Source organism: Leptinotarsa decemlineata, unplaced genomic scaffold (assembly GCF_025532065.1).
Source record: "Leptinotarsa decemlineata unplaced genomic scaffold, Ldec_3_MD MMD2_tig00000010_RagTag_RagTag, whole genome shotgun sequence".
Lineage (NCBI taxonomy): Eukaryota > Metazoa > Arthropoda > Insecta > Coleoptera > Chrysomelidae > Leptinotarsa > Leptinotarsa decemlineata.
In genome coordinates, this window is record NW_027412538.1 from 156,981 (window position 1) to 172,179 (window position 15,199).

At 33.7% G+C, this 15,199-nt stretch overlaps 1 protein-coding gene across 1 annotated transcript; it reads right to left on the reverse strand.

Annotated features, from left to right (window-relative positions):
- Window positions 1-8,903: 8,903 nt before the first annotated feature.
- Window positions 8,904-12,909, reverse strand: LOC111514432 (B1 protein). Its single transcript, XM_023170676.2, has 2 exons — window positions 12,772-12,909; window positions 8,904-9,351 (listed from the first exon to the last, which is right to left on the reverse strand). The coding sequence occupies exons 1-2, from the start codon at window positions 12,814-12,816 to the stop codon at window positions 8,992-8,994; spliced, it is 405 nt and encodes a 134-aa protein (XP_023026444.2). The 5' UTR covers window positions 12,817-12,909; the 3' UTR covers window positions 8,904-8,991.
- Window positions 12,910-15,199: the final 2,290 nt, after the last annotated feature.

Here is a 15,199-nt window from a genome sequence, read left to right on the forward strand (position 1 = left end):
GGCCTGACCAGTGCAAACTTAGGTTAAAAAAAGTATTGAATCCTTTTGGCCAACGAAAATGATATTTATATTTTGTGGAGCAGCCCCATGAACATTCAAAAGCTGATCAATACTGAAGGTGGATGGAAGTTGTACACTCGTGAAGTGAAGTTGACACTCGACTTCAAAATCATGTTGCTCTAAACGTAGGTACCAAGGAATTTAGTACTGTCTCACGAAATCTCATCATTAATACTTACTCTGACTCGAAAATCGGCAATTTTCCTGATAGTTCTGGAATGGAATTGCATTGAAACAATCTTACCAAGATTACAATTAGGTAGGTTTTTCAGCACCAATTTGTAAATTTGAGACACAGCTTCGTTGAATTCAACTTGGAGTCCCTCCGGGCTATTGGCATCCGTAGCAAATGTTGTATCGTCTGCATAAGGAATCATATACATGTAGTCGCATATCATTGATGAAGACCAGGAACATCAGAGGTCCCAAGATGGATCCCTGAGGAAATCCATAGTCGTTACCGTACGTTTGTGATTGACAGTCATCATATTTCACGCACATCTTTTCGGGAGTCGAGGAAATTATTTTTTATCAATTTTCTCTCAACTAACAAAAGTTGCTTCACTCAAAATATTGAATCACACAACCTAATTGTCCGACAGCTGTGAAACTTGTCACTGTCTTTTGAAGGTTAGGGTTAAATAAAAATCATATGATTTTATTATTAGTAGCGCTATCTATGTGTTGTGTGTGCTGGGAATTTAAGACTATTTTGGAAGCTTCTCAATGGATTATTTGAAATAGGATGTAAGGAAGATGATAATAATAACCGTAATGGACTGTTTCAACATTTTTTTTAATGTAAGGTCAAACTTGAATCTTTCACAAAATTTTCTAGATATAATTTGAAAAAGTCAATATTTAAAGCTACCCTTGTTATAGCTACATGTATTGTATTGTATTGATGAACACGAAACATTATATACTTATGATGCACTGTTTGGAACCTTTGGTGTAGTAATGACTATTACTGGAGTCTTTTCCCCAACACCGTATAATCGTTATTTTCAACACTTCGACACGTGTTTCGATCCTCTTGATCACTTAGTGATCGAAACACTTATCGAGGTATTAAAAATAACGATTTGGTGTTGGGGAAAAAACTCCAGTAATAGACGAAACATTATAGTGGAAGTAATTCCTGTTTCTTCTGGTGAAAATAATGAACTCAATTCTACGAACCATTTCAGATGTTTTACTATTAAAAATATTTCAAATTGCAAAGTATTTTTTTGTTATGAGAATTGAAATGGTTCGTATGATAAGGCATATGACGTTATCAATCAGATTCTTCCATATTCTATTGAAATATATATCCAACAACGAAATAGACCTAACTCTACACCTCAAACTCCTAAACACTATATCCTCAAAAATATGATTTGATTATGCCTATTCGGATTTCCCAAAAGAGGACGATGTTCATAAAAAAAATTAAAACAACTTACAGGGACGCACTAAAGCAAAACAAGATAAAAATTTTGTCTTGAAATCCATATAAACCACAGAGTGGCATTCAGAAAAAAGTGATGAATGCAAAGATATAGTCATTCTGTAGGTTGCATGAAGAAAAAGCAGTTTTGCAGTGACCAATAATATAAACAGGTTTACCAATTTCAGTTAACCCAAGGAAAGTGATTTCAATTTCATGGACAATAATATTAATTCAACCCTAAATAAATCCTGCACTAGTGGTCAAGAATACGTCTATAATAAGCTCATGAAAAATATATACAGGAGTGCTCTCCAGTACTTCACCTCATAGTCCACTTTGCAAATTGAAAGACATGATGCTCCTAAAAATATAAACAAAAACAGTGTACCTACATGAAATATTTATTTATATTTAGACTGTATATCACTTGGAAATTTTCAATATGTTGTTATCTGAAACGTTTTTGGTAGATCAGCAAACGAAAAAGGTGTACTGTTATAACAATATTTCAACTGTATTCTCTACCATCTTCAGCTAGAAAGTATCGATGAAATTTATCACTAAACATGTTCACAAAAAACATGACACTATGGAGTGAAAAACTAGTATAGAAATGGAGGTTGGGGTTTTGACCACATGTCACAACAATATCTAAACGGTCAAATATAAAAATTCTCAAATTGAAAGGGGTAAATTTTTAGGGGAGAATAATTTTTTCAAAGAAAGGTTTTGCCTTTCGACTTCTTCATCTTTATACAAAAAAATGTGGGTATCTTCCATAGAAAGCAATTAATTTCAAAAATGTATTTTTATACATAGATGTGTAGATCATGCAAAAAAGTAACTTTCAGTCAAAACCTACGTTTTGTTTCAAATGTCTTCAAATTTGAATGTCGGAAATAAATCACTAATAGAAAGTGTCCCTGAAAAGTCGTCAATTTCAACGATACAGTTTTCTTGTCAATTGCGAGCATTCGCAATGTCTCTGAAAAAAACGTTTCTTCTGGAGTGAATATCAGTAAAGGACATATTCGTGACGAATGTAAACCCTATCAGTGTAATTTTAGCAAAAAAATATTTGAAATTTTTGCCATTTTCAATTGCTTATATCTGACCAGGGCTTGATCAGATTGAGATTTGAATTGTATTGACTGTTTCGAAAAATTCTACAAATTTCGAAATAACAGTAAATCTTAATTAATTGAAGTTAAATCGGCCCCTGTCATTAAAAATCGCATATTTGTTATTCCATGTCAAGTAACAGAATCAATTGACAAAAACAGATTTGCCAGTGTCTCCCACACTTCTGATACCTATTTGATAAAATATACTTTTATACAGTAGAATCCGAATATAACGACCTTCAAGAGACCGGAAATACCATGTCGTACTAACCGGATGACGCACAAAACAGATTAATTTTGTGGTATTAAAGTGTACATTAATTCATTAGTATTTCATTTAGCTGTTCGGATTGCTGATCGATAGGTGAATAAAACATTTTATAGGAATGCTTTATTTTAATAGTTCTTAAATATCCTGATGTACTTACATTATGTACTGTAGTACAAAGAGATAAAATACACACGTAATGCACGAAGAAACTGTGTTATTAATGTAGAAAGTCTGTTATTTCAGTTTGTTTTTGACAAACTTTTGTTCAGTAGTAAGAATTCCGTACATCATTATGAATTCGCGACATCATTGTATTCATAATCATCCAAGTTAGTCTAAACAAACACATTGAGCGTTTCCGCAGCCTTCAGAGCTTCAGGCACACTCAAGGTTGGATAAATCTCCTCTGGTGCGTCATCATCACCGTCATTATCTTTGCTATTCGCATCGTTGGCAATGTTTTCATCAGACGGTCCGTCACAAGTGGCGACAGCATCATCGACACACGCCCAAATGCTCAGCAGCACGTCGTCTTCTTCGTTGAAATCATCTGGGTTTGAAGTTAGGCTAAATCCTACATTATTTCGCAATTCCTCATCCAACTGCTCAAGCGTAGAAGTCCTTACACGTTTGCATTTCATAACATTGCCATTGAACAGCGACTCGATCTTAACTTTATTCTTTTTGTGGATGTTGTAGAATGGGATACACCAGACTCCTTTGCGAGGGCTGCATTTGATTCACCGGCTTCTAATCGGTGTAATATTGCACTTTTTTCTTGCAAAACGCTTTCGCTTCACAGAATTCATTTTGTCGAACTTTATAAACTTACAACAAGTGACAAAGACTTCATACTGAAACCTCTGGCATAAAATCAATTTATTAATATCTGTTAGTAGTACGTATCGATAGAGGTACCTAAGAATACTACCTGTTAGCAGTGTTGCCACAAGTCATTTTTTCATCGAGGTAGATTTTTGGAAGGGAACGGGGTAGAACCGGGGTGGATCCACATTCACATGATGACCCCAATCACAGTGACGTATACCTATGATGGTCGTTCTTTGTTCTATGATAAATTTGACGATCGTAATCAAAAACATGTTAAATTTCATTGCATCCAAATTTGGGATCGATGTGTTTTCAAACCATTCCTCGAAAATATTAGCTTCCATGTTCTTATGATAGTCAACATTGTAGTCCTCAATTTTTTTCCATATCCTTTACTTCCTCCGCAATGCACAATGATTAGTCGCGATCCTTTGTTTGCAGGCTTGTTTGGCGTACACATTCTTGGAACCATCAGTCCACCCTTTCGCAACTGTGAAGTGTCATACCAAGTTTCGTCCAAATAGAAAATTTGCCGTTATTCTTGTCTATATTTAGTTATTCGTTCTAAGCATTTATTACGCAATTCTACTATTCTTCTGCTTTCCATAACTGCTTGACATTTGTTAATTATTTTAAATCTAAATCCTAATTTCTTTATCCAATTCTGAAGAGTTTTGTCACAACAGCTCACGTTATGGCCGGAAGTATTCAATTTATTCCTTATGATTTCAATGTAGGAATCTCATTGATTTTTTAACAGTCGTATATTGTTTTTTCAATGATTTTATTGGATGAAGATCTGAAGGTTTTGGTAATCCTGTATCACATCGCGTCTCGCGCCCATAAGGTTTGTTTTTGACTATTTCACGTACAGTTGAGAAAGGAATTTCGGTCAAATCTGATGATGCTTGTGATAGTTTGTTTCCCTCGAAACCAAACTTGAGATGTAGATTCTTATATACATTGAATCATAATCTCTGTGTTTCAATATTCAAATGCATTCGAATCTTATTCCCTGGTATCTCTTTTCCGCATTATTCACCATCGCTATTGGAATCACTACACTAGAAAAAGTCTGCGTTGTTATCACACTCGTTATAACTATTAGTACTTGTCCAAAGACGCCACATTTTAAATAGATAACAAAAATTTTAAGTAAATATAACTGCACCAATATCGAATTTCAACACTTGAATCGGAATCAGTTCCTGAAGTGAACACGACGGCGATAACCAAAGGCCGCACTCCATGATTTCTATTCGTCACCGTAACATGACTTTAAATTTATTTTATGACTCTTCAGTCAATCACAAAAGTCGGTTAGTAAAAATTATCCAATACGAAACGCAAAGTGTACAGTCCACACATAGAAATGCTGCCGGTTCATTTTTATGGCTGGTTTTTATGACCTTTGAGGGTGCCGACAACTGTAATAGTGTACAATATCGGTTACTTCGACTATACATACACTACATACGACTACATTTACATCACAGACTGAGATTGCACATAATATAAACATTTTCACATTTAGGTTCTCAATTTTAACTAAAAATGTCGAATGTCATGTCACAAACATCAAATAAACATAAAAAACGCGGTATAATCAAAATCAAACCTTAATATTTGTTCATTTTTCTTTTGCTTTATATCTGATCGGGGTAGATTTACTTGAGGGGAGCGAGAGGGTGAAATTGAGTTCAAGAGGGATAGAACTTCCCCGTAAGGGGTAGCTGTGGCAACAATGCCTGTTAGTAGTAGCTATCAATAGAGGTATCTAAGAAGAGGGAGTGCGCCGAGGTGTTGATGCGCAGATTGTGTAAACAAAACAATACGCGACGTTTTAACCGGATGTATTGTCATGAAAAACGGTCGCTATAAGCGGTTGGTCGCTTAAACCGGAGTCGTACTAAACGGTATATTTTCTCAATAACTAAATATGAAACTAAATTTGAGTAAACATTATCGTCGGTGTAAACGGATAGTCGTTATAAGCGGAGTCGTTATTTATGAATTCTACTGTGATAGGTATATTGCGTTAAACTATACAGTGCATTCCATTTAAAACCAGCCACACTGAATAACTTTTGATACAATGATTTTCAGGAAAAATAAAAAAACAAGTCAACGAAAGTATATAAGGGGAACTATTTCAACATATTTACATCTGATGTTACTTTCCCTATCGCACCCCCAGAGCACCCCCAAATGGATCACCCTATATTATTTCGCATTATCAGATGCTCCATGATGAGCAGATTTCAACAAAGTAAGAAACATATGGTCTGAAGCTTATGGTTTGGGAGCTACAAATTATTTGAGTTGAGAACGAGCCACCCTGAATAACTTTAGAAACATTGCAGGATTTGCAGGAAAAATAAAAAAACAAGTCAACAATTATACAGGAGGCCACATTTTGAAATATTCGTTCTAGAGACAAATATGGAAACAATATATTAGAAAAAGAGATTTTTTAATAATTCTTGAATCAAAATCGGATGACTGGACAATGAGAAGAAACAATTTTCTATAGTAAACGTTCAAAACGTTTCCAACAACTTCCATACAATGGTACAAACGAGCTTCCATTACCGTCCTCACATGGTTGAGAATCTCGAAAGTTATTTCTCTGCAATGCCTCATGATATTCTCACTCAAATCTTTTAATGTTGTTGATTCTATCTCATACACTTCAGACTCGAAATAATCCCATAGAAATACATCTACAGAAGTAGGATCCGGAGACCTTGGTGGCCATTCTGTAGGACCTCTTCTGCCAATCCAGCAATCAGAAAAATAACCATCTAAAAATTATTGCACTGGAGCTGCATAATGAGGAAGTGCACCTCCTACTGAAAAACTATTTCGTTTTCGAATAAATTAATATCCTCCTCAATTGCCCTATTGATGCACGGTATTATTCGATTCTCCAGAATCGAATATCCAGATATTCCTCACTAATCAAATTATCATCGATAAAAAAAGGTCCCATGGTGTAGTCACCTAAAATTCGGTATAAATGAGGATTCGTATCACTCCAATATCGACAATTTTGCCGGTTCACCTCTCCATTCAAACTGAACGTATATTCATCTGAAAAACAAAATTTATTTATGCAAGAAATTCTGATGTAAGTTGATCCGTTCAGTGAGACTTTCACAAAACTCGATACGTCTATCGAAATCATCTTTGTTCAATTCAATCTAATCTAATCTTTTATGTCTAATCTTTTATGGATTTAATTTGTATTTACAAAGGATGCTGAAAACAGTTTTATGACAGATTCCTGATTCTCGAAATAACTCAGTAAGAGATTGCGAACTTTCAATTAGTCCAATGTACCCTTAAACTGCAGTACAAATAGCTTCATCGTTGACAACTCCTGAACTGTTATGATTTTTATTGTTGACAGATGCAGTGTCCATAAATGTATTCAATAATTCCGAAACGTATTTGTGTCGTACATTCCTTCCTGGATGATTATCATTGAACATACGGGCAGCAGTTCTAGCACTATTTACATTCTGGTAGTACAAACTCACTATTTCAATCCGTTCTCGAAGCCTATAAACCATTGCTTCTCAAGAATTCACAAAAACAGAAACACCAATTAGAACTTCACCTGGTATATACGTGTTAATTTAGAATGAGACAAATACAAAATGAAGAGGATGTCGAATTCAAACTCAACTAGGCAAAATAGGACTTTTTTGAAGTATACTTCACAAAAACACAAATGAAACCTAGGTAACAAATTATACAGAAGTTCTTTCAGGGTGGCTCTTTTTTACCTCAAATAATTTTCAGCTTTCAAACTATGAATTTCAGACCATAATGTATTCTACTTTGTTGAAATCTGTTCATCATGGAACATCTGAAAATGCAAAACAATTGATCCATTAAAAAAAATGGAGACATGCTCTGTGAGTGCGGGAAAGTTAGATCAAATGTGAATTTGTCAAAATATGTCCCCCTGTATACTTTGGTTGACGTGTTTTTTTTATATTTTTCTGAAAATCTTTGTTCCAAAATTTATTCAGGGTGGCTCGTTTTCAATTCAAATAATTTGTAGCTCCCGAACCATAAGCTTCAAACCATATTTTTTATACTTTGTTGAAATCTGGTCATCATGGAACATCTGATAATGCGAAACAATGTAGGGTGATCCGTTTAAAAATATTGGTAACATACTCTGGAGGTGTAACATCAAATGTGAATATGTCCCCTGTATACTATGGTTGACGTGTTTTTTTATTCTTCTTGCAAAATCATTGTATCAAAAGTTATTCAGGGAGGCTCATTTTAAATGGAATCTGTTTTTAAAAAAATCTGTTTAAAATCTGTTTTTCCGTTAATCAACTATCGCCACCATAAGAACGACAACTCTCAGAAGTTGAGAAAATTGTGCGAGCTAAGGACTAACGAGGTCTTACCTTTTAACGTGTGATTCCTAACACGTATAATTCCTGAAATGTATAATTATGTCCACAAAAAAATTAGATTGGTTCCATTAGCAGAACGCCACCCTTGAACATCAACTTCATTTGTTAAACATTTCAGATGATCTCTATGACAAAATATCATCTCGTGAACCACTTTAATAAATGTATGTTTCCCGTATAATAGCACCACTGACAGTATGATTCCGAAACCAATTTTTAGATGATATTTTTCTGATCTGAAATTCATGAAGTCTAAATGTAGAAGATAGCTCAAGTCTAACAGAGGAATTGTTCCTTTTTTTATACTAAAGGGGTGGATAGAAACAAAAATATCAGTTATATTATTAGCGAAATAAAATTAAAAAACCCTTTGTGCATTAAGGTTACATTGGATATCATTATCAGTTACAGCATCAGGTAAAACAAGAATTGAAGCAATGTCAATATTGCTGTTTCAATTGTCTACAAAATCTTTTTGAAGACAAACATGTCATCAAAATTTGAACTTAAAACTATGGAACTGGAGACAGGTTACTGTTCTGTAATCGATATTGAGCTGAATAAAATACTTAGTTAGGAGTTCATGTGATTTAATGACTCATTTCAGAACAGGCTGATTGGTAACAAGATCAATTTCACTTAGAAAATTGTTTGTTTCCTAGCCAATTTTTTTAATTCAACTGAATTCAGAGCTCTGGTAACTTTTCGTTTTGAAAACAAAACTCTTTCAAAAACCATCAGACATGTCAAATGAATTTTTTAATTTGATAAAAAAACAGGAATATCAATAATTTGAAATAACATCTTCAAAATAATTCGGTTTCATATTTACAGTTTGTGGTAATACTTGATATCATTCTTAATGAAACATAACCAAAGTTGCACAGCAGTTTTCTCGGGAGTCTCCTTCAGAACAGCACATTTCTCTAGATACTCATCAACCTTCGACTTATCATGAGTCACCATGTCAATCCTAGTTCTAATGAAATCTTTGAGTAGATCACCTTTCTTAGTCTGCAGACCAGCATTCACAGACATGCATAACATGTGGATTCCAACTTGTTTATTTTCAGCATTTTCACCAAGCTTCTTTAACAAATCTTCATCGCAGTAAGTCTTAGGATCCGCTTGACAAGCAAGATAGACTTGCCTCAGTCTTTCTTTCTCTTCTGGTGTAATTTGGTGAGCCTGAGAATAACAAAAATGGTAAGTTAGAGTCGAGATTATTGTCGACCATCAGAAATATTTATTTAAATCATATAAATGCACAATTCATTCAGGCCAGTCTTCCCTTACCTACACAATAGGTTCATGGACTGACACTTATCAGAAAACAAATACTACCCTGGCTAAAAACACGAAAGACGTTGGATTATATCCGACAGGTGTCAGTGCAAAATTCTTAGCTCTGTTTCGCCAGCAATGCAAAGTACGAAAATCGCATTTAGAAAATGCCAAAATTAGGTACTTTTTAGGTACCGGAGTCAAAAATTAGGTGCTCTGTAACTTACACCGCAACTCAATACTCAAACTTGCGTTGCTATAGCATTATGTGATGCTAGCAACGCACCCGTGTTAGGAATCACACGTTGAAAGGTAAGACCTCGTTAGTTCTCAGCTCGCACAAGTTTCGATTTCTGAGGGTTATCGTTCGTAGGGGTGCGATAGCTGGTTAACGGAAAAAACATATTTTAAACATTTTTTTTAATAGTGATTATTGGATCCATGATGGTTATCAGGTCCATGGTGGTTATCGGGTCCATAAGTCCCATATGAATTATGGAATCTAGATTTACTATAAATATCTAATGAGCACCTAATTAGCACTTTATTCTCATACCCTTATTTATCGAGGAACGTACTGTAATAACTCAGTCCATCAGTCATAGTGGCTTTCCATAATGCCCCATAAGGCTTTTTTTTTCCGCTTATTCACGGTCGTTAGCATCTTAATTTTTCGCAAGCACCTAATTAGCACTTTATTACCACGCTTAGTTTATTTATTTAGCATTCGTCCTCGTTTTCGACAGACCTGATTCGTAGATCTCTTGTTTAGCGAAATTGGAAGCTTTTGTTTATTAATTAGAAAATTTTACGATCTTCACCGTTTAGCACTTAATTAGCACCTTAACATTCATTATTTTATTATTATTTTCATTATTTCATAATGCTAGCAACGCAACTTTGAGTATTGAGTTGCGGTGTAAGTTACAGATCCCCTAATTTTTGACTTCGGTACCTAAAAAGCACCTAAAAAGTATTTAATTTTGACATTTTCTAAATGCGATTTCCGTACTTTGCGTTGCTGGCGTAACAGAGCTAAGATTCTTTGCCTGAGAAGTTAGTGATACAGTAGCACTATAGGTGAAAAATTTGTATTGGTCAAATCGAATCAGCCGAGTTGTTTCAAATACATTGGTTATTAACTTTGAATAGTCTTATACTCTATTCGTGGATATTTTATTGATGTTTGAAATTTCAAGCAGAGAGAATACTGACAATGAAAAATCATAACCAAGCTTTTGTATTTTCAATGTGATGAATTGTCGAAAATAAAATATCACATTCGTCACACCAAATATCACATTTTGTATTAAACTGACCGTGAAAATATTATTCATACCAAATTCAAATTGATATGATACTGAGCTTTCATAAAAGAACAGTAAACAAATGGTGACCGATTAATTTGTGTACATTCGATATTAACACCTTATCGGTTGCAATTTTGAAATAAAAATACTTCGCAGATGCAGGGTTCAAGGTAATCGTCACAGAATATTTATGAAAAATATTTAAGAAAAGGCGTAGATTCCGATACAAAAAAAGGATATCTGAAGCAACAATATTTACGCCAAAATTATTCTTTTCTTTTGCTTCATTGTCGGAAGATTAGTATCTTATTGACGAAGTCTTGTAAAAAAACTAAATGCATGTCATAAAATATAAAAATACAAAATACAGTACATGACATAAAATATAAAAAATACAAACATCGCAATTTCACAAATGAAACATTGAGAAGACAGATGAGTTTAGGTGAACATTGGAAAATCAAGTTGAATTTGCAGGTTATCATTGTAGAGTTCATGGATCGAAAAATAAGCTTTGTTGATTTAAAAATCTTCAACTGTACTTCGGAACTTTTTGATATCTGCAGTATTTTTAAGAAAGGTAGGAAGGTGATTATATACTATAATACTTTCATAAATCAGAGAATGCTGAGTCAAGGTGAATTTTGGAATGGGTAAGTAAGTAAATCATATGGTTCTGTCTGGTGTTGTGACAATTTTTCACGAGAGTGTACATGCTAGTTTAATTTTTACGAATTGAGCATAGTATTTCCATCATGTACAATCAGGAGATAGTTAAAATATTTTTTGGCTGATGAATAAAGACTTGTAGTGATCTCTCGGCTCAGAATTTGTAAGGTATCTAAAAACCTCTTCTGTAACACAAATATCGTTGAAACTGTAAATTACAATGGCCCCACAAAGCTATTCCATAGCGAATATGAGATTCAATCAATGCAATTCTGAAATGTTCTCATAATAATCCAGAAATTTATTCACAAATCACGTTCTTCTAAAAATAAACTGCGAAAACGAATTGACCTTGATTCAATGCATTCACTTATGAATTAACTGGAAAACAAACAAATAATTTGCATTATGTTCGAAGATATTCTTTACTAATGATATATCAAATTTACTTTTATTGTATTCTCAAACACCGACTAGGATGTTCTTACATTCAACTCATTTGTAATTTTTTTCTTTCCTCCACTAACAGTTTTCTGAATACAATAAAGAAAACGTCAACAAAACAAATTACCGATACGATTTACAAACTGAATCTAGTTCTTTAAAGTTCATTATGAATTGGCTCTATGAAACAATGATTTATTGTTTAATTTTTAAAAAATTACCATTCTGTTCTTCATACTTTTCACTTGACAGATATTGTGGAAAAAGGTAAACTTTTATACAGTGGTTGAATAAATCGACAAAAAAACATTCTTGATGATAAAAATAAAATTATCCCTCCGAAATAAGTCTTTCTCTTACGGGATTCGAATCACACCGAAACATTTTTTTTACAATTTGTACAATAAATATAATGAAAACAGATATAATCAATAGAAAATTTATATGCAGCATTTTCAAAAAGAGTTATCTAAATGGAAAATTCAAGGATCATCATTTGAATGAACATTTTTCAAAAAGTTTCGTCGATATCCATATTTCTTATCAATAATTAAAGAAAACTAAAATCAGTCATTTTCTTATCAGTACTCTTTGTACCGAATACTTTCTTTGTAATTTTTCTGTAACCTTGAAGATAAAATGTATATAGTTGATTCATTGTTATCTGTATTTTTATGTGAAAAATGCCATGTTCAAATCTACACTCACAATAAAAAACATTGAAGTACAAAATATTTTCTACATAATATTTGATTGAAAATATTTATAGTGATGAGCCCAAAATTTTCAATATTCTTGATTTGGAATAGCTTTATCATCTACCTATATAGAGTCTATTTTTTAAAAAACATGTTCACCAGTACTTATTCATCGTGAAATAAAAAATTATAATTTTTCTTACCATAGCAGCTATCGCAACACAGAAAAAAATTAATATAGTCTTCATATCCAACTCAGATTACAACTTCACAGCTAAACAGATGTAGTAGATCTGAATATCATTATGCTGCTGGCAGTTTCTTTTATACAAAAATCCATTATTCAAATAGGTACCCGTCGTATCATGGAAAACCCAAGTCACACTTCTAAGTAAACAACAACGGTAGTAACAAGTGAATAAATGTCTGAGGAAACAATCTCAAATGTTCACCACCATTGCTGATAACTTGAAAAAGGAGTGAAAAAATTTGATATGTGGAGAAAAAAGTATAAAAAAGTGTTTATGATTTAGGTGATGTAAGTAGATAAAATAACTCCAAATATGAATATCGAATTTGGTGATATGGGCATACGTCTACTCACATACACACATATATAATAAGAGTATACATTCAGCAAATAAACATTAAAAAAGCCACAGAAAGAGCAAAAGCTGTTTGTACGTGGCGGAACACAATTTGATTCAACACTTTCTTCTTATTGGAACACTAGAATGGAAAAAAATAATTCTAAAGTAAGTACATATAAAATATTTAACATTTACAAAATAATATTTGCGTCACATGGAAATATAAGTTTACTGTGATATATAAAAAATACAAAAGCTTAGTAGTATTTACATTTTTGCGATGACAGAGCAATTGAAATAGTGTATAAGATAAAAATCATTAGGATAGATCACGTGGAAAATAAATATATACATATTAAATCAGGGGATAAAAAGGTATTGGGGTGTATAATGACATGTAATCAGTAGTTAATTATTTTTGTTGAATATTCTTCCAATATTTTTACGATGAAGCCTAGTAATAAATTTTTCGAGTGCCTTTTTCATGTGCTTGGTAGATTCACAATTTTGTATATTTTCTGGTAAGGAATTGGACACCTTTGGCCTCAAAAATTGATGAGATCTCTGGCCTATTGTTTTGAATGCGAATGATACTATGTATTTGTTTTTGTGTCTTGTAGTATATTTATGGTTGTGTCTGGTGAGTTTTGACTTTTGTTTATATTGATGCAATGCAAAGGTTTTGAAAAACAGTTGCTTCACATCGAATATTTCCGATTCTTTATATAATTTATATTATTGGTAAATCCACGGGTTTACTAATAATAATATAGATAACTCAATTCTTCTTTTGAATTTCTCCAACTCCGTCAAAGATTATGATAATAACCTCATGCTGTATGCCTCAAATAAAGCGTTACTGATTATAGCCAAATCATCTAAAAGAACAATTCGTTCAGGACAGTCTCAACTCCCTACACTAAAGGTTAATGGACTGACACACATCAGAAAACAACTACTTCCCTGGCTAATACCACTAAGGGGGTTGGATTATAGCGGACAGGTGTCAGTGCGGGATTCTTCACTGAAGTTATTCCTGCACATGCTGCTGGCGATACAACTGCCGCAATAGATTTTCAATCATTAGAACACACTTGCAGACCGGTTTCGGACTGTTTGGCCACTACGTCAGTGCAAGGTAGTGTCTATCATCAACATAAAGTCGATGATTTCCGATAATGGAAAAGTGGAAAGTCATCTTCGTGTCGTTCAGGCTTGGAGTCCAGCTCCCTTACCCTTTTGGCTGATTATTGGTCACGAGAAGGACCAATGGGTACCGATAATGGAAAATCGAATTCATTCAGAATATCATTCCTCGAACTAGGTTGAAACGGACACCAAATAACGGGTTTATCATCGCCCCATCTGCATGTGAACGAGGTAACCAACGCATATCCGAAATTTGCCCAATTCCTCATATTAGAGAAGAAAACTTATCATATATAGTCAGTGGGAATACTTGAAGACTGGCCTTATATCAAATCATCTGAAATAACATTAAAACATTTCGTTCAAGGCAGTCGCAACTCCCTACACTATACAGGGATACGCAAAAGTCCGGGATAAAATTAATATCTTTTTAACCAGTATTTAAAAAAAAACGCTGAAACACGTCACTTGATTTTACGTTGTACGCATTTATTGGAAATAAAATGGATTTTTTTCTCAACCCCTTAGCTGCAACCCTCCCCAACTTTTTTTTTTCAAATGCAAACCTATGTCGTGTGTGGGCCCATTGAAAAGGTCGTAAAAAATGGATTCTGACCATACCATTTTTTTGTGGTTACAACGAAATGAGAAAAATATCTTTTGAAAAGTCACAAATACCTAACTTAGTGCTATCTACGGGTGAATTAACGTAACAGATGCTGAAATTGGCCTCCACCCTCTACTTGGCAGGCTCCTAGGCGATGGTAAAACCCGTCTACGGAATTCTCTCAGCCTTTATGTTATGTGATTCCACTCTAATTCTGCTTTTTAGATCTTCAATATTAGCCGGCCTATTTTGATAAACATTGTCTTTCATATATCCCCAATAAAA

Bases quoted from the DNA above. Each gene is read 5' to 3' on its own strand.
- LOC111514432 (XM_023170676.2), bottom strand. From the start codon at position 12,816: ATGAAGACTATATTAATTTTTTTCTGTGTTGCGATAGCTGCTATG. The intron at 9,352-12,771 runs GTAAGAAAAATT...TGTTATTCTCAG, and splicing joins GTGTTGCGATAGCTGCTATG to GCTCACCAAATTACACCAGA.